This window comes from Rhinoderma darwinii, chromosome 1 (assembly GCF_050947455.1).
Source record: "Rhinoderma darwinii isolate aRhiDar2 chromosome 1, aRhiDar2.hap1, whole genome shotgun sequence".
In the NCBI taxonomy this organism is placed as follows: Eukaryota; Metazoa; Chordata; class Amphibia; order Anura; family Rhinodermatidae; genus Rhinoderma; species Rhinoderma darwinii.
The window spans coordinates 549,763,900-549,783,772 of NC_134687.1; the positions used below are offsets into that span (position 1 = coordinate 549,763,900).

At 40.2% G+C, this 19,873-nt stretch overlaps 1 protein-coding gene across 3 annotated transcripts in view; it reads right to left on the minus strand.

Annotated features, from left to right (window-relative positions):
* RASGRF2 (Ras protein specific guanine nucleotide releasing factor 2) overlaps positions 1-19,873 on the minus strand; it is a 296,181-nt gene that overhangs the window by 111,214 nt on the left and 165,094 nt on the right. For all 3 annotated transcript variants that reach the window (XM_075837752.1, XM_075837761.1, XM_075837744.1), the window contains exons 4-5: positions 13,660-13,749; positions 12,382-12,635 (exon numbers count right to left, since the gene is read on the minus strand). In XM_075837752.1, coding sequence (XP_075693867.1) covers positions 12,382-12,635; positions 13,660-13,749 — 344 coding nt within the window. The remainder of the gene's footprint in view (positions 1-12,381; positions 12,636-13,659; positions 13,750-19,873) is intronic.

Below are 19,873 nucleotides of genomic sequence, written 5' to 3' on the forward strand. Positions count from 1 at the left end.
AGTCAGTGATGATTTGAGGAGCCATATCATCTGCTGGTGTTGGTCCACTGTATTATATCAAGTCCAGAGTCATTACGGCCGTCTACCAGGACATTTTCAAGCACTTCATGCTTCCCTCTGCTGACAAGCTTTATGGAGATGCTGATTTAATTTTCCAGCAGGACTTGGCACCTGCCCACACTGCCAAAAGTACCAATACCTGGTTTAATAACCACTGTGCTTGATTGGCCAGCAAACTCGCCTGACCTAAACCCCATAGATTCTCTATGGGGTATTGTCAAGAGGAAGATGAGACACCAGACCCAACAATGCAGACGAGCTGAAGGCTGCTATCAAAGCAACCTGGGCTTCCATAACACCTCAGCAGTGCCACAGGCTGGTCGCCTCCATGCCAAGCCGCATTGATGTAGGAATTCATGCAGAAGGAGCCCCGACCAAGTATTGAGGGCATATACTGTACATACTTTTCAGTAGGCCAACATTTCGGTATTAAAAATCATTTTTGAAATTGGGCTTATATAATATTCTAATTTTCTGAGAGTAAATTTTGGGGTTTCATTAACTGTTAGCCATAATCATTAACATTAAAAGAAAAAAATGCTGGAAATAGATCACTCTGTGTGTAATGAATCTATATATTATAGGAGTTCCACTTTTTTTAATTGAATTACTGAAGTAAATTTACTTTTTGATGATATTCTAATTCAATAAGAAGGACTAGTATATATATATATATATATATATATATATATATATATATATATATATATATATGTATATAAAATCAGTCAAACCCTTAATCCCTTAGTGCCTAAAGCGACAAATGGAAAGACACCATAATAAACATGTAGGCTATATTCACATGAAATATTACCACAACATGCCGTACGTTACCGACTTCCACTAATCTCTATGCTGGATGGAATGCATAACTGAGGCATACAATACATCAAATAAGTATTTCCTGCTAAAATAGCACATTCAGTAATAAGGCCTAAAAACAATTCAATGTATTCTGGTTCTGTGCCGGTCTCTAATATAGGGAACCAGGGCTGTCAGGGCCCCTTACGGACATGGTGTTGTGTCATACTGTGGCTTATATTGGCAAAAAAACAATTCTATACAGTTGCCTAAATTACAATACAGTGCCACCACGCTACACAGGCAACTATAAGTCAGGCTGTCACGGCAACACAGTACTAAAAGATCTTTAAAATTGAATTGATTAGTAACTATTATATTTGTTATTGCGAGACAAAATTGTCATTACATCGAAGATGCTGCCGCCATTCGTCCGTTCTGGTTCTCACTTTCCATGTATGTAAAATGGCTGGCAAAGTATAAGACAATCCTATGTAAAGGATAGGGTAGTCTGAGACTGTGGCAGCCATTTTACATAAATGAGGAGGGGCACCAGACCGGACAAATGACAGCAGCAGCTTTCAAAAGTACGGCACCAGGTATGTTTAATATACATTTACCATGTGTAGTGACATTTTAACTTTGAATCGAAGGGTCACTTTAAAATCTCTGGTTTGTGAATAAATAATTAGCTGATCATAGCTAAAGTTTCATACATTGCTTAAAAGTATAGAAATAAGTCTTAATGATCGTAAGATATATTTAAAGGGATTCTGTAGTATATTTCTAAAAAAGGCAAAAATAATTGCCAATGTCTAGTGTGAAAGCTTCCTAATATACACTAGATGAGTTTTATTAAAAGAATGCTATATTTATGAAGACCTGCTGACAATTTTACCAACACAAATAAAGCTTGTACATTGTGGGCGTGGCCATCCAACAGTACCACGAGAAACTGGTGTATAAAAGACTTTCCACAGTCCAGCCTGACTGGGCTTACAGGCTTATGACTGACTTACTTACTAGGAAATGCATCCAGTTCAATATAAAATAGCTAGAAATGTCCGATGGCATTAGTGGCTACAGAGTGCCAGCTTGGTAACATTATTCATTTTAACAACATTGATATTCAACAGGAGCAAATTTTATAATTAGGTCGTGTCGCTCTTTAGGAACAAAAATTGCATTTTCTTTATTCAGATTTCCTTCTTGTAAGGCCTGATTCACACGAACGCTGCGCATCTCAGACGTGAAAAACTTCCGTTTTTTACGTCCGTGGTGCATCCGTGCTCAGCGCTGCGGGATGCGATGTCTCGCATCCCCCATAGTTGAGTCCATGGAGGGATGTGTGATGCTCAAAAAGAACGGACATGTTCTATTTTCGCACGGACCCTTCACACGGCCCGTTGAAACAACGGTTGTGTGAATGGCTACATTGAATTACATAGGTCAGTGGGACAGCCGCTGTTTCAACGGCCGTCCCATGGACGTTTAACACGCTCGTGTAAATAAGCCCTAAGAGTGTAAATATGTAATATTTATTGGCATCATACAGGAAGTTCTGGGACCTGTAGGAGTGACACAGATTATCCCCATTGATTTATGGAGAGAAATCATGTCACTACCGCCTGGTTGCTATGAAACGGCTCCAGTGTGGTGGATCTGATATCTAGAGATAAAAGCAGTAAGAAAAAGAACTGGAATGAGACTGACACATGGAATTCCTTAAAGGGGTATTCCGCAAATAACTTTAAATTACTGTGTAAATGAAAAGTTCTACAACTTTTTCATATACTTTTTGTTTCCTCATCATTTTCAATATATTTTCTATCAGTGAATGAGAACTTTCTTGTTTACAGCCAGGGGCATACAGCACTAGTCTTGCTCTCAGCTGAGAAGTCGATACAATGATATTCAGTCTAGGCAATACCCCTGCACTCGAAACATTGCAGCAAACTACCAGAGAGATTTGTGCAGCAGCAGCTGCTGATCTATTCAGCTCAGGCCCCATGCACACAACCGTATTTTTATCTTTCCGTAAATACTGTCCGTAAATACCTGCTTCCCCTCCCCTCTCTATAGGCTTGTATGGGCAGCGTCTGTGTCTCTCCCTGCTCCCACCTCCTGCTCCCCCTCCTCTCTCCATAGACCTCTATTGGAAGGCTGTGAAGGGACACCCCCCACACACACACACTTCCAGCAGTCTGTCTCCTATGCTCTGTAACTAGGGATGGATTTTGCTTGACAACAGGGGGTGGACAGCAGATTACAGGAAGGGAGACACCAAGTGGCAGTAACTATACACAGAATTTGCATGGATAAAACAACTAACTTCTAACAGAAAGTAAATTACATAGTTGATATAGGCCAGGTATACTATTACATCTGCATACTTTGTTTAAGGAGTTAGTGTCATTTAAGGTCTTATTTGCATAAAATCAAAAAGCCCCTTTAATGAAACACATGGGAAGCTTTGATCATATTTTAGCTTAATAAAAAATAGCATATTAACTCTTAGGGCTTATTCACACAAACAGGTGTCAAATCGACTTAAGTCTATTGAGGGATCCGTAAAAACGGGCAAAAGTAGGGCATGTCCTATTTTTTCATGGGCCGTTCACACGGTCTGTTAAAGAAAACAAAAACGGACGTGTCAATAACCCCACAGAAGTACATTAATTTTAATGCAGCTGTGTAATGGTTGTTAATAAAACGTCTGTCACACGTGAATAAGCTCTTAGAAGTAAAGTAGTACACAAACAGTTCAAATTCTAACATCTTTTAACCCCTTAATGACCGCCGATACGCCTTTTTACGGCGGTCATTAGTGGGCTTTATTCTAGAGCGCCGCCAAACTACGTCGCTGCTGTAGAATAAAGTAAACAGAGCAGGGAGCCGTGAAATCTCCCTGCTCTCAGCTGCCAGAAGCAGCTGAGGGCTGGGGGCGTCCCTGCTCTGCCGGGTGAGATCGATATTAGTATCGATCTCACCTGTTTAACCCCTCAGATGCGGTGCACAATAGCGAGCACCGCATCTGAATGGTTTTGGAGAGAGGGAGGGAGCTCCCTCTCATCTCACTGACACCCGGCGATAAAATCGCTGAGTGTCTGTGTCTTCTATGGCAGCCGGGGGTCTAATAAAGACCCCCAGGTCTGCCTGCAGCGAATGCCTGCTAGATCATGCCGCAGGCATGACCTAGCAGATGCCTGTCCGTTTTAAACGGACAGGCAGTAATACACTGCAATACAAAAGTATTGCAGTGTATTATAATAGCGATCGGAGGATAGTGAAGTCCCCTAGTGGGACTAGTAAAAAAGTAAAAAAAGTTTAATAAAGTTAATAAAAAAAAAAAGTGAAAAAAAAAATGAAAAACCCAGCTTTTCCCCTTACAAAATGCTTTACTATTAAAAAAAACTACAATAAAGCAAAAAAGTTACACATATTTGGTATCGCCGCATCCGTAACGACCCCGACTATAAAGCTGTTACGTTATTTAACCCGCACGGTGAACGCCGTAAAAAATAAAATAAAAAACAATGGAAAAATTGCTGTTTTCTGTTAATCCTGACTTAAAAAAAATGTGATAGAAAGTGATCAAAAAGTCGCATCTACTCCGAAATGGTACCAATAAAAACTGCAAGTCGTCCCGCAAAAAACAAGACCTTATACAGCTATGCCGACGCAAAAATAAAAAAGTTACAGCTCTTCGAATGTGACAATGGAAAAATCTAAAAAATGGCTTGGACATTAGGGCCCAGAATGCCAGCAGGGGGAAGGGGTTAAAATGTCAAAAGGATCCCTGAAATCTGCCCCGTCTTAGGCCCCATGCACATAACCGTGCCCGTAATCACAGTCCGTGATTACGGGCACGGCTGGCCGTTGACAGCCACCCGAATTTGCGGGCCGTGCTCCCATATAAAGTATGCGAACATGGTCTGTAAAAAAAGCAAAAAAAATAGGACATGTCCTATCTTTTGCAAAGCCTTTCTACGGCTCAGACACCTTCCCGTAAATATACGGGAAGCTGTTCGTCGGCCATAGAAATGAATAGGTCCGTAATTACGGACAAAATCTACTGTCGTGTGCATGGTGCCTTAGCTGTCATCAGCTTCTGCACTGAATGGCTTGGATAGTAGCTAATACTCCCAGCGTTAAGAAATACTGCAAATTATAATTCTAAAAATTGTGCAATACCATACACCTAAACATTAACCACTTCAATGTATGGATCAACGCAACCACAAAACTTCCATTTTCCCTACTTAATATTCTGATTTACCAACCCCCATAACTATTATTATAAAGACAAAACTGATTGCCCTTACATTATCCTTTTAAAGAAACACAGACATATAACTAGAGAGCTATATATTAAATACGGGTAGCACTGCACTTAGGGTTAATGATGGTCTCTCGTGGCTGTGTGCTTCCAACTTGCTCTTTGATGGTAATGTTTTTCTCTCCATTTATCGCGAGCAGCTTCGGCTTTTATACATCAAGGAGATAATCAATACTGGTCATGAGGTTACTGCAAATGTCTCATCAACGCTAGAAGAAATTTTATAACAAATCCTGAATAGCAAACCTGACATTTGGTAGTAGAGTCAGAATATCAGATGAGAAAATCAATGATGTGGAACATGCTGACATGAGACCAGAGGGTTGATATACAAGGTGATCGTGGTTCGGAGGGGGCTTAGTACTTAGCTCTCCTCTCAGATGTGAGTACGACCTCATTTATAACCCCAGATTAGCTGCTCTCCAAGACCTTTTTCTGTATTTCTTGCATTAAAAAATATGGAACCCAAGGACAAGGTAATCCGGTAGGATTGGAGCGGCTGGAAAGGAGGAGGTGATATACTGTGATATGCTGTGGAATATTTGTGGGTGGTAACGTGTTACCACTCACAGAGAGTAAGGGCATGACCACACATGGCGGAATTCCTCCGCAACTGTCCGCATCCATGCCGCACAGAATCTGCGTTGCAGATTCTGCTGCGGATCTGCACAAAATGTGCAGTACATTGATGCGGACTAGCTGCTGCGGACTGCGGGAAAAGTGCTTCACTTCTCCCTATCAGTGCAGGATAGAGAGAAGGGACAGCACTTTCCCTAGTGAAAGTAAACGACTTTCATACTTACCGGCCGTTGTCTTGGTGACGCGTCCCTCTTTCGGCATCCAGCCCGACCTCCCTGGATGACGCGCCAGTCCATGTGACCGCTGCAGCCTGTGCTTGGCCTGTGATTGGCTGCAGCCGTCACTTACACTGAATCGTCATCCTGGGAGGCCGGACTGGAGACAGACCCAGGGAGTTCTCGGTAAGTATGAACTTATATTTTTTTTTACAGATACATGTATATTGAGATCGGTAGTCACTGTCCCGGGTGCAGAAACAGTTACTGCCGATCGCTTAACTCTTTCAGCACCCTGGACAGTGACTATTTACTGACGTCTCCTAGCAACGCTCCCGTCATTACGGGAGCCCCATTGACTTCCTCAGTCTGGCTGTAGACCTAGAAATACATAGGTCCAGCCAGAATGAAGAAATGTCAAGTTAAAAAAGCAAGACGCATCCGCAGCACACATGACATGTGCATGACAGCTGCGGACTTCATTGCGGAACTTTGAATCTCCATTGAAGTCAATGGAGAAATTCCGCCATGAGTCCGCCACTGCTCCGCAACAGACAGAGCATGCTGCGGACACCAAATTCCGCTCCGCAGCCTATGCTCCGCAGCGGAATTGTACGCATCGTGTAAACGAACACTGCTAAATTAAAGTGAAAGTCAATGGAGAAACGGCTCCGCTGCGGATTAACACTGCGGAGTGTCCGCAGCGGAATTTAAGTGAAATTCCGCTATGTGTGAACCCGCCCTAAGTGGTAGTATCATTCTGTCTTTTTTTTTTGGATCGCTTCACCATAGTGATTCTTGCTTGCTTTGTACCCTGAGCTCCTTTTTTTATCCTTTGCATATATTATAGAACTATGAACTGAGCCGGATATGATCTTTTAGGGAACATGAATGTACCCTCTATTATGTTTTTTTTATTTTTTATTTGAGGTCTCCTAGAACCACATAAGTACAACGTAAGAAACATTTAATATTTGGTGATCTTTGTAAAGCCAGCTATACACAGGTCCTGACAACTACAGTTAATAAGACATCTGCTTGCCCTTAGATACCTCTGCACATCAGAGGTGCAAAATTAATGTATTATTTTATGTTAATATCAACACCAATGCAGCTCTGAATTCACTACATGTGCCAACGTTGAATAGGGTCAAAATATCAGACTTTATGACCACCCTTACAGATTCCATTAAATACCTCTTTGTGAATAATCTAGTAGATTATTTTTGACCATGAAGTAATGCATAGTTGTTGGACAGCCGTTGCTAAATATATGATACAGTGTTAGGAAAAGTTTATGCGCTACACACACATTTTACTACAAATTATTTTCCACAGCAAATGAATGTAATGTACTATTTTGTAATTTTTTTAATGCACAATTCCATATCGGTAATCTGCAACAATTATGTCTAGTGTGAACTTAGCCTTTAAGTGTAGCTAAACGTTTGACAAACTTCTGACATATCATAGTGACATGTCAGAAGTTTGGATTGGTGGGGGTCTGAGCACTGAGACCCCCACCAATCGCTAGAACGAAGCAGCTGAAGAGCTCGTGTGAGCGCTCAGCTGCTTCATTCTAGTGATTGGTGGGGGTCGCAGTGCTTGAAACCCCACTAATCCAAACTTCTGACATGTCACTATGACATGTCAGAAGTTTGTCAAACATTTAGCTACACTTTAAAGATGTTAGAATGGAAAGGCATATCGCTAGAATATGCCATAACATTCTGATCGGAGGAGGTCTGACTTCTGGAATCCCACCAATCAGGAGAACAAAGAGTCCTTTCAGCTGTTCTCCTGCACCGTGGTTTTCTCGGCCACCCACTTTGAAGGAAAAAAAACACACTGTGAATAAGATGCCAGCTCTCCAGCCGTAAGTTTAGAACTGACATAAGTAGATGCTGCAAGGGAGGCATGGCGGGCCAGTTGCTAAGGCAACCTTCGGACGCTAAAGTCTCAGATGAGCTTTGCTGGTGAGGTTTAGCCGTCAGTAGAACTACACTTCAATTGCTAAGGGCTGAAAAACATCTAAAATTAGACCTGGATCTTGTCATCAACTATGAAGACTAATGTCTCATTGATCGTCCCGGAAAATCATTACTTTTGGATAGAGCTGGCTCAACTGGGCCAAAAATGAAGTATGTGATACCATAATTTCTGCAGCCGAGCTCTCTGGAAATACTTTGCTACTCATTCATGAATCTCTTAAACAACTTCCTGAGTATTATTGATTTCCATAAATTGAGGGAGGAAGAATATGTTCATCTTAACGCTCTTGATGTTGATGTAACATTCTTACAAACAATATTTAAAGATATCCTTTTTCGTTTTCTTTTAATAAAGCATTACCACAGGCTATTTTCCTGACTGAATGCTTACCACACTAAACATTACCAACACTAGAGGAGCATTTATGTGCAGGTTTTTAAAGCCTAAGCCCACATCAGTATTACCGGAATATCATAGATGTTAGATGACAAGTCACAGAGAAAATAACAAAAGATAATGAGCGCAAAAGACAAAGCATCATCTCTCTAGAAAAAAAAATATATATTTTGTACCATTATCAATTGCTCTTTGAGGACCGGTGCTGTTTTTTATGCGTTTTTTTGGCCAAAATAAGGAATTAATACAAAAAAGACGTATACATGTTTCCTTTATAATTTCCTCTCTCTCTTTTGCTGTAGCCATTGCTTTGGCTAAATACAAAACAAACAAGCAACAATACCCATCTTGAACAATTATGACATATCCATAGGATATACCAGAACTGCTTGATAGGTGGGGTTCCCACCACTGGGACACTCACCACTCACTTTTCGGAAGAAAGGGGGTCCTGAGGCCCCCATTTGCTGTTGCAAACAGCAGCTTGTTGCATTGACTTTAAAGAGGCTCTGTCACCATATTATAAGTGGCCTATCTTGTACATTATGTGATCGGCGCTGTAATGTAGATAACAGCAGTTTTTTTTATCTAGAAAAACGATAATTTTTGACAGAGTTATGACCTATATTAGCTTTATGCTAATGAGTTTCTCAATGGAAAACTGGGCGTGTTTTACTTTTTGGCCAAGTGGGCGTTGTACAGAGGAGTGTATGACGCTGCCCAATCAGCGTCATACACTTCTCTCCATTCATTTACACTGCAGATAGCGATATAGCTATATCGCTATGTGCAGCCACATAAACACACTATAACGTTACAGCAGTGTCCTAACAATGAATATACATTCCCTCCAGCCAGGACGTCATGTGTATTCAGAATCCTGACACTTCTGTAGCGTCTCTGTGATATTTACAGCAAGGCAAGCGTAATCTCGTTTGAAATGACAGGTTACATCGTAATCTCGCGAGATTATGCTTGCTGTGCTGTAGTGTCGGGATTGTATTAGCAAAGTGTCAGGATTCTGAATACACATCACGTCCTGGCTGGAGGTAATGTATATTCATAGTCAGGACACTGCAGTAACGTTATAGTGTGTTTATGTGGCTGCACATAGCGATATAGCTATATCGCTATCTGCAGTGTAAATGAATGGAGAGAAGTGTATGACGCTGATTGGTCAGCGTCATACACTCCTCTGTACAACGCCCACTTGGCCAAAAAGTAAAACACGCCCAGTTGTCCATTGAGAAACTCATTAGCATAAAGCTAATATAGGTCATAACTCCGTCAAAAATGATAGTTTTTCTAAATAAAAAACACTGCTGTAATCTACATTACAGCACCGATCAAATCATGTACAATATAGGCCACTTATAATGTGGTGACAGACCCTCTTTAATGAAGAGCAGCAAGATCGTCCAACTCTCTATTCCCATGGAAAAAAGGAGAGGATCCAGCGATGTATAATAGAAGTGGGGAAACTCGGTTTCCTCTTTTATTGGATGTGAGCAATAAATAACGAACACAAGAGGAGTAACAAGGTGGTTAGGATGGCAAATAAATAGAAGCCTACGCGTTTCGAGCACTATCCGTGCTCTTATTCATGGCTATTCCCATGACAGGGATAATCGGCTGGGTGACGGACGTTTTTGTTTTTGTTTTTTTCTAACGGAACATGTACACGCCCCGGGAAAAAATAGTCTTATTTATGCCTGGTTTCCCGGATCCCTCAATAGACTCAAGTCTATGAGGAATCCATGAAAACAGATCTCACATGGGTGAAAATCGGCCATGAAAAATGGCCATTTTACACAGCCCATTTGACTACCATTCGTGTGAATAAAGCCTAAAAGGGTATTCCGAAGATTAACATTTATCCCCTATTCGCAGGATAGGGGATAAATGTCTGAGCGCTGAGAGCCCCACTGTTGGCACCCACATCGATCACTAGGACAGGAGTCCAGGAACCCCATCAAACCACCTGCAGTGAGAAGTAGCTTGGATGTTGTGAAGGACTAGCATGAGCCATGATGCTCCATTAAAAGTCTAGTCTATGGGGCCAACAGAAACAGAGGAGTGCTATACTCGGCTTTCTCCGTCAGTCCTATAGACTTTGAATAGAGCAACAAGGCTCATGCTCGTCCATGTTCCATTTAAAGTTCTCCTCATTACAGGGGTGCAGTAAGTAGTTCAGGATCAGCGTCCCATCAGTTGGGCCCGCAGCGATCAGACATTTATCATCTATCCTGTGGATCGGATCAGCTGCCTGATCGGTGTTGGATACACTCAGGAGTAGTGCTAGCAAGTTATTAGAAAACAATAGACAGCATAAGTGAAAATATCATACTCCTTGTAACTAGGTCTAGATGAATTGCTTAGAAAAGAGAACATGTAAATAACATTATGAATATATGCATATAGATTTTGAACTGTAAGCAGAGGTAGTGCCAGCCATTAGAAATATGTTCCACGTAGTGACTGTCTTTTTTTTTTTTTTATTACTGGACTTTACAGAATTAAATTATAATCATTATGTCTTGTCCCTTAGGTTGGTTAACGTAATATTTATTGAAGAGGACTATGGAAAATGAAACATGGATTTTGTAATCAAATTTAGCTATCACTTCACGATAGGATATAATTTACTGAATTGTTCTTCAAGACAACATCATCGTTATAGGATTGGACAGAGTCTCGGCATCGAGACATCTCTAGAAATGATTTGAAACCAATAATATGCATGCTATAAGAAGGAAAATGTAAGAGTGCATTTATCTATGCAGCAAACATACTGAAAAATACATGTTACCTATCTCATTTATTTTATCAAGAGCTATAAAAAGGAGATCACCCTTAACACACAATAAAGAAAAACAGAAGAAATATCATGGAAGATAAAATGCTGTCTTTATGAGCAAACACGGGAATCTTAGATTCAATCACTGGGATTGGTGATAGATTATTACACAAATCTTTACAGATGACATTTCTCAGAATACCAATTGTGTTTGATGATTCTATTGTGTCAGTCATGTTTCCAGGCTAAGCTGCCCAGACATACGTAGAAGGAGATATACAAAGATTGTCTTCATCAATGTGAATAATGGAAAGTCAAGATAAGTCATGTAATAACCAGCCTTCATCTAGCCAGGTTCATAATAGTCATAGCAGACTAATTCTTCCTGGCATCTCATAGCAAACACAATGCCACTGACATATTAAACACCAGGATCCATTATTGTATTGTATTATATTATATTGTATTGTAGGGCAAGCAACAAGGATACGAAAATACTTTAAACAGGATGTAGATTGTTATATTCCTACCACTGCATGATTAAAATTCCTAGCCTACTTTTGTAGTGCCCACAGGGTACCTATGGGTGTCTCTGATATCACACAGGGGCACACATCTTGCATCAAATAGTAATTTTTTATAACCTAGAACTATTGCATACTAAAGTCTAAAAGCTATTACTTACAAGAAAAAAGGCAGCACATCCAGGAAAAAAGGGAAATTCATTCACCCACCAATGCAACGTTTCAGTCCAACAGGACCTTTCTCAAGCATTTTTATTATCTTTTTCTCTGGTGCTGTGATATTCTTCCTTTTTTTTAAAGCTATTACTTATCCTATAAAGATATCCCATTACACGGAAATTATTTCCACATTATTAAAGCAAATCCTATATCGCTGGCAGTCGTTCTGTATACGGGAGTCAAGGAGACGAGCAGAACGCTCTGTTTCTAACTGCAGAATTATGAGCAGCCGATAACACGGACTTAACACAGTCCGTGCTACTGCTAAAAAAAAACAAAACGGTTATACAAGATATTTAGAGGAACGATTATAGTGCACACTCCTGCACTATAATAGTTTTTTTTACTGAAAGTGGAGGTACACTTTATGTATTACAAGTAGTAGGTATACTAGTTAAAAACAATAGGGCATTTTCTAACAATAGGTTTAATTTAAGACAATATAGGAGAAAGAAATACCTGTTGAGGAATATGCTGCTGACATCATCATGACTGATGGGTGGTTTCTTGGAGCTGGCAGCCATTCTCAAGGGTCGGAGGAAACAGTTTACAAGGATATATAGCTGATGCACATATTCTGCCTCTGCCTCCACCATGTTAAATACAATTTGATTCCGCTTTCTCATACTTTCCGCATGGGGAGAACATATATAGTCTTGTACGATTGTCTTCCATTTCCTTCTACAAAGCCAGCCACGCATGAAACTTTGAACCTGGATAAATACAAATACACAACCCAATCTGACCAATATGCATAGTTAAATGTCTGAGCACTGTAAAGAGCTGAGATGGTAACAGAGAAGTCTTGCCTACCCAGTGATTTTATTTGGCTGTAAGCAAGGTGTACCGCCCCACCTAATCTGGTTCAGTGGGCATGGTAACTCTTTATGAGTATCTTGAAGATACCCTTGGCTAAAGAGCACATGTTTCTTGACAGATTGATAACACATATCTCAGTATGAACTATAACTATACCAAAATGGAAAACAAGTTTTAACAGAAAAGACAGCCTCAAAGTTAAGCTTAAAGGGGCATTCCCATCATAAACAGTCATGCCATATTCACAGGAGAGGTGCAGATCACCCCTTACTGTGCCTTATGTTCATGCCTTATGTTCAGCGACACAGGTTGATCACTCTCCCCATAGAAGTCAGTGAAGAGGTGGCCACGCTTGTGCCTGGTCCTCTCTATTAAAGTTTATGGGAGTTACAGAAAGAGGCAAGCACTGCTCCCTATAAGTATGTTATAAATGTTTATGATGGCAGTGCCCATTTAAGTTAAACTACATCTATCTATGTATAGTAATGCAATATGCAATGAATTCACAATATCAGTTATGATGGTACAGAAAAGTTAACACCACATTCATCTTTAGATCAATGTACTGTATTCATTTGGGTATAGAAATATGACAACAATGAATGTAGGCGATAAGAGCAGAACAGAACAAAGAAAGACTTATGTTTGCCGTCATGTTGTCTGCATTGCAATCATAAATGTGCAACAACAGCGGATAACACTTGGCTATGTATAACTTATTTCTTTGTTATCAATTATCTGATAAGTACTCATCTCAATGTTAGACCTACAAAACGAAATGCAAATAAGTCCTAAATGCCAATGATCTGCCAACTGGGACAGTTAAAAAAAGAGAGTTCCAAAAATCAGGGATGCATGTTTCTTTCTCCAACATGGTTTATACTTGAAAGCTGTTATGTTTATTGTGGAACAAATTACCTTCTTTATTTTCTTGATATCCGGGTCCTCATCCTCGTGGTTGATGTGGTAAGGACGCATCCGTTCCTTTGTTTTATTGAGGGCTACAATCTGTAAGAAAAAAAATAACGTGAGATTTACTTCACCATATCCTTTAGTGGAAAAATTCCCAACTCTCTGGTAATTGGTGGAGGCAAATCCCCCAACTATTGAAACTTAAGTCAGAGAGCATTTGGGGTCTTGTCCTGTTCCATTTGGGAACACCCCAAAACTGTGTAAAAACACAAAATGTTATGCAAATATGTGATAGCTGTAATTCTTTGCAGTCCTGTTTGCGGGTAGTCTCACATAATCCTGTCTATCGGTACGATCGGTGTAAGAGTTTGGGTTGGGGTTCCTCCCTTTTGGATTAGAGTTGTGTGTGATTTAAAGGGAACCTGTCACCAGCATTTCACCTATAAAACCAGCAATACCTGGTGGTAGTGGGTGAAAAATCATTTCTATATAACCTATAATTATTTTCTTAGTCGGCTCTGTAGCTTTAGTATTCAGTTTTTTTGTGTTCCCACACCGTATGCTAATGAGCATAAAAGAGTCAGATCTTCGTTTGAAAAGAGTCAAATCTTCGTTTGAAAAGAGTCATATCTTCATTCCTCAAGTCTTTCCGAGCTTACCCCGCCTCCTTACTTTTGATTGACAGCTCCTCGCCTTCCTCAGTACACAAAATACCGCGCTAGTGCATTGATGTCCTCTTCTGGTGTGTGCGTACAAAGGGACATCGGATTATTACGATAAAAGGCGCAAAATGTTCGCAGACCGTTATTTACAGTCGGAGGAGAAGTTTAGGAGAGGGGAAAAAGGCAATGAACTTTTGATAGCAGCGGCCAGTGGGGGATATGTGAAGTTCAATAGGTGAATTGCTGGTGACAGGTTCCATTTAAGATTGATTGGATGAAAGGTAGAGTTTATTTTTTCCCCTTCTTTGCCATGAAAAAGGATAAATAAAATTAACCTGTGCTACTTTTTAAATATGTAAAGTATACTATTTTCTGTTATAAGACTAATATTATTAACCTTGATCAAAGATAAAAGTTACACTTTTGGAGTGCACCTCCTCAACTGTTTATCACCAATATCCAATGTCCAATATCCAATCCAATATCCAATGTTATGTAGTGTTTCAAAGAACTTAATACAAAATTACAAAACAGATCCAGCACTTAATTTCTTTTTTTTTTTTGCCTATTTTATCAATGAAATTAGTTGTTATACAGTATGAAAATGTAAAACTAGCATAATGTGTTTAATATATTGAACTCAATGGCCCACATTTATTATTAAAGGCCTATTTTATGGCAATCAAAGCGGAGAGGGAAGTTTGAGAGATTTGCGTAAAATTTTTTAAAAGGCACACGCCTCTTAGTAAATTTGGCACATTTTGAACTCTCCGACAGTGAGAATTTTTACACCTTCTATCAGAAGACTAAGCTTTGTGGCATAAATTTCCAGTTTTCCTATTCACTCCATTTCAGAAAATGCGGTGTACACTACGTTTCCTGGCAGATCATGCCAACTTTTCTTGTCATTTATCAAATTTGGCTAGTAAAAAGAAAATTTGACAAAGATTGTGCAATTTTGGAGCATGTAGATGTGCCTTTTAAGAAAGGTGCATTTTACACCAACACTGGCATAAACAGATTGATAAATGTGGGCCAATGTATTTATGGGTTGTATGCATATAGCTAGGCATTAATATACATTGTAAGGGCTTGTCCACACATAACGGAATTGCTGCATGTTTTCCGTCTGGAATTGCGGACGGCAAATATGCAGCGGAATGCAGCAGCAGCAAAGTGGTGTGATTTAACAAATGTCATCCACACGCTGCGTAAAAATTCAGTCCAGAAATTCAACTGTGGTGCGTAATTTTAGGTCTGCATCATGTCAATTATTGCTGTGGAAAGTGGACTCATTTCCTGCGTTTTTCTGATGTACTGTGTAATTTGCTGCGGAAATTCTTACAGGTGGTGGAAATTACATCACATGAAGAAGAAATATCACCATTAGCCCCAATGCCCCTGAAGACGCTGCGTGCGCATCAAAACATGTCAGGGGGGGCGTCCTTGAATTTTAGACTGATGCGGTCTTAGACAGTCAGGGCACGTAGATAGTCAGGGTACATAGCTAATTTTCTATACCATTCATAGTGGTTAGTTTACTCAATATACGATTGCCACGGGATAGTGGCCAGCTCTTCCTATGGCTGCTATCATACCGAAATTCAGCTCTATCTAGGCCTAGAATTTGTATTACTTATTTCCATTTTGTATTACTTATGTGGGGGAAAACACTGTTACAAAACTGTAAATGCACATTGTATATGCCAAACGTATGTATGTGATATATGATTCTTCTGTCAATAAAAACTTATGTTTTAAAAAAGAACGATACAGCTTCTGTGTATATAGAATACATAGAAGCTGTATCTTACACAGTACATTTTTTTTAAAGAGGCTCTGTCACCAGATTTTCAAACCCCTATCTCGTATTGCAGCAGATAGGCGCTGCAATGTAGATTACAGTAACGTTTTTTTTTTTCAAAAACGAGCATTTTTGGCCAAGTTATAAGCATTTTTATATTTATGCAAACGAGCGAGGACACATCGGCACCAGGCGACAGAGGCTACATCGACTTACCTGCAAACGCCGATGCTGCTGCAGAATCAACTGTAGCCTCTGTCGCCTGGTGCTGATGTGTCCTCGCTCGTCCGACACGATGCAGGACCTGGGGCAGGAAGTGACATCACAGCGTGATCTTTCGAGAACACGCTGTGTGTCTGTGCACTGCCAGAAGCTGGGCGTTGTGAAGAGAAGTGGATGATGCTGATTCGTCAGCATCATACACTTCTATTCACAACGCCCAGCTAGTAAAACAAGTAAAAACGCCCAGATGTTACACACACAATACACGCCCACTTGGATATAACTTTAAACACGCCCAGTTGTACTTAAGAAAGGCTCATTTGCATAAATATAAAAATGCTCATAACTTGGCCAAAAATGCTCGTTTTTGAAAAAAAAAACCGTTACTGTAATCTACATTTCAGGGCCGATCTGCTGCAATACGAGATAGGGGGTTGAAAATCTGGTGACAGAGCCTCTTTAAATAAAAATTTATAATTAGGAATCAGCAAAAACATTGATTTATTAAAAAACAATCGGTTCAAAGGTGTACATAGCCTTTAAGCCATTGGCCATTATAATGTTTCTCTATTGTCACCTTAGACATAAGTCGATGTGCCTATTTTCGCAGCCGTATTCATTGATCAGTGCAACAAGATTATTTGGTTGTGTATTGTTCTTCAGCAGCCGTGCAGTATGGGGTCCCACAGGACTTGTAAGGATTGGTATGTTATAACAAAGGATGTATTGTTATTAAAAAGTGCAGAAAATGAAAACATTAGGAAATTCCTGCTGTTTAACGGTAATATGGTATAAGTTACAAAGATTGTGTTCTTTGATTCATTTCTTTAATCTTTGCTGTGGTTGGGTCTGATTTACCAGGCTGTATTAAGGCCAAATAAAAGTTTTAGAAAACTTTCCGCTGGGAATCCTGTGTATTATTCTCTATTTTGACGTTTAAACGCATTCTGTATTAAAGGGGCATTCCCAACTCACACATTTATGGCATATCTACAGGGTATGTCATGCAGAGTGATAGGTGAGGGTCCCTCTGGGACCTGCACTTATGTAGAGAACAGGGATCTCCAGACCCCTGTCCCACCTGGTGAGCCGCATCCAGGAAAAGAATGGATGGAGAAGTGGCCACGCCAGTTTCCTCCTTTTAGTTCTATGGGTGTTAGGGCAACGGATTCGTCAAAAACGGACGGTACACAGAAGCCTTTTTTTTCCTCGAGCCCATTGACTTCTATGGGCCCCACAGTCAATGAATCACTGACAACAATATGTCAACCCTTAGGGTATGTTCAGACGCAGAGTTTTACGGCGTGTTTCGGGGCGCAAACACCTCAAAATACTCCTTGAAAAACGCTGGCTAAATGCCTACAGACATCTGCCCATTGTTTTCAATGGGAAAAACAGTGTTTAGTTCAGACGATGCGTTTTTTTAACGTTGGTGTTTTAGAAAATGGTGCGTAAAAAGACGCCCTGTAAAAAGGAGCATGTCACTTCTTGAGCCGTTTTTGGAGATGTTTTTCATTTTGTTAATGGAAAAACAGCTCCAAAAACGGCACCAAAAAAACGCCTCAAAACTTTTTAGGCTACAAAAACAGCTGAAAATCAGAGGCTATTTTCCTATAAATAAAACTGCTGCGTCATTTTCAGTCATTTTCGATTTCGCGTGTGAACATACCCTTAGGGCTTGTCTCGCACATAACGAATTTGCTGCAGAGATTTTTTGGCAGTATTTCCGCATCAACTAGCAGACAATTCAGTGCGGAAAATCCGCATCACTTCTTGTGTTTTTTTACTGCGTTTTTATTGCGTTTTTTAGTGCCGATTTTTGGTGCGTTTTTTAGGTGCGTCTTTTTTTAAGGGCTGTGTGATGGTTGATGATGTTTCTTCAACACACTGAAAGACCCTATTTGTTGGCGGGCAAGCATCCAAATTGAATTTACAAAGAATTTTGCCAAAGCAAATAGAGCCTGTTTTTCACAACTAACAAATAGCACTGATATAAGTATAATTGTAGGAAAATAAATTAACCAAAAAGACGAACCACATGTAAAATTAAAATTACAATGCAGTCAGACAGCATGAGTCCTCTTCACTATAGCTGAATTTCGGTATGATAGCAGCCATAGGAAGAGCTGGCCACTATCCCGTGGCAATCGTATATTGAGTAAACTAACCACTATGAATGGTATAGAAAATTAGCTATGTACCCTGACTATCTACGTGCCCTGACTGTCTAAGACCGCATCAGTCTAAAATTCAAGGACGCCCCCCCTGACATGTTTCGAATATGGGATTATCGGCAAATCATGTTCAAAAGTTGCAAAACTTGTATTCCTTTGAATGGACGTCTCAGGGACTTCCTTATCTAGGGATTCAATTAGTTTACCCTGCGTCAAGACTTTACGCGCTTAATTATCCCCCTCTATTACCTCAACTGGAAAAGGAGCTTGATGACCACCTACGGTTTGAAGTTTCGTGGGTAGGACGTATTGCAGCTCTTAAAATGTTAATCTTGCCAAAAATTCTTTACTTATTTCGTAATCTGCCTATATGGGTTCCTGTATCCTATCTACATAAACTGCAGCAGCTTTTAGTCAAATATGCATGGAAGAAGCAAAAAGCGAGGGTAGCTGTTCAAATTCTATATCTCCCAGTGGCACAAGGAGGGTTGGGATTTCCCCATATCTCTGCGTATTATCATTCCTGCATTCTAGACCAAGTAAGGCAGTGGTTAAATCCAGCACACGTAAAACACTGGGTTCTAATTGAAAGCAGTTGTGGGCATTTTGAATCTCTTGATACATATCTGTGGGCCGCAGCACTTAAACTGCCTATCCCTGTCCCGCCTCTACTAACTATTAAGGCTGCTCTAAACTCGTGGAAATCAGTGGTGGTCAAAAAAGCTCTTTTTCCTATGAGATTGTCAGATATGAATATACGGGTACTCGCGCAACTAATTCCTAACTTGAACCTGTCCTTCTGGATTGCTCAGGGACTAAATACGGTGGGGGATATTTGGAGTGGAGGTGTTCTTTCTACTTTTGCAGAGCTTGTTAACAATTTCAATTTACCGACTAATGATTTCTATAAATATATTCGCATTCGCCATTTCTTAATAAGCAGAGGCAGTGAACCCCTTCCCTCTAAATCACTCTGTGAATCCTATTATTTTCAGTACTCCAAAACTGCAAAGGGGGTCTCCAAAGCATATATGGCTATTCTAGATACAATACAACAATCTGATCTCCGGTGTGTTAGGAGGTGGGAAGCTGATCTATCCTTACCTCAGGATAGTGTAGATTGGGAAGCTACCTTTTCGCTGGCCTCCCAACTGTCTAACTCTACTCATCACTTAGAAACTACTAGAAAGGTGCTATATAGATGGTATCTGACGCCCCATCGCCTCTCCTTAATATATCCTACTACTTCTAATATTTGCTGGAGATGTGGAGTGGAGGTGGGGACTCTTATACATATTTTCTGGTATTGTCCGGCTATACGGACTTTTTGGGTCAAGATAGACAAACTCCTGTCGACT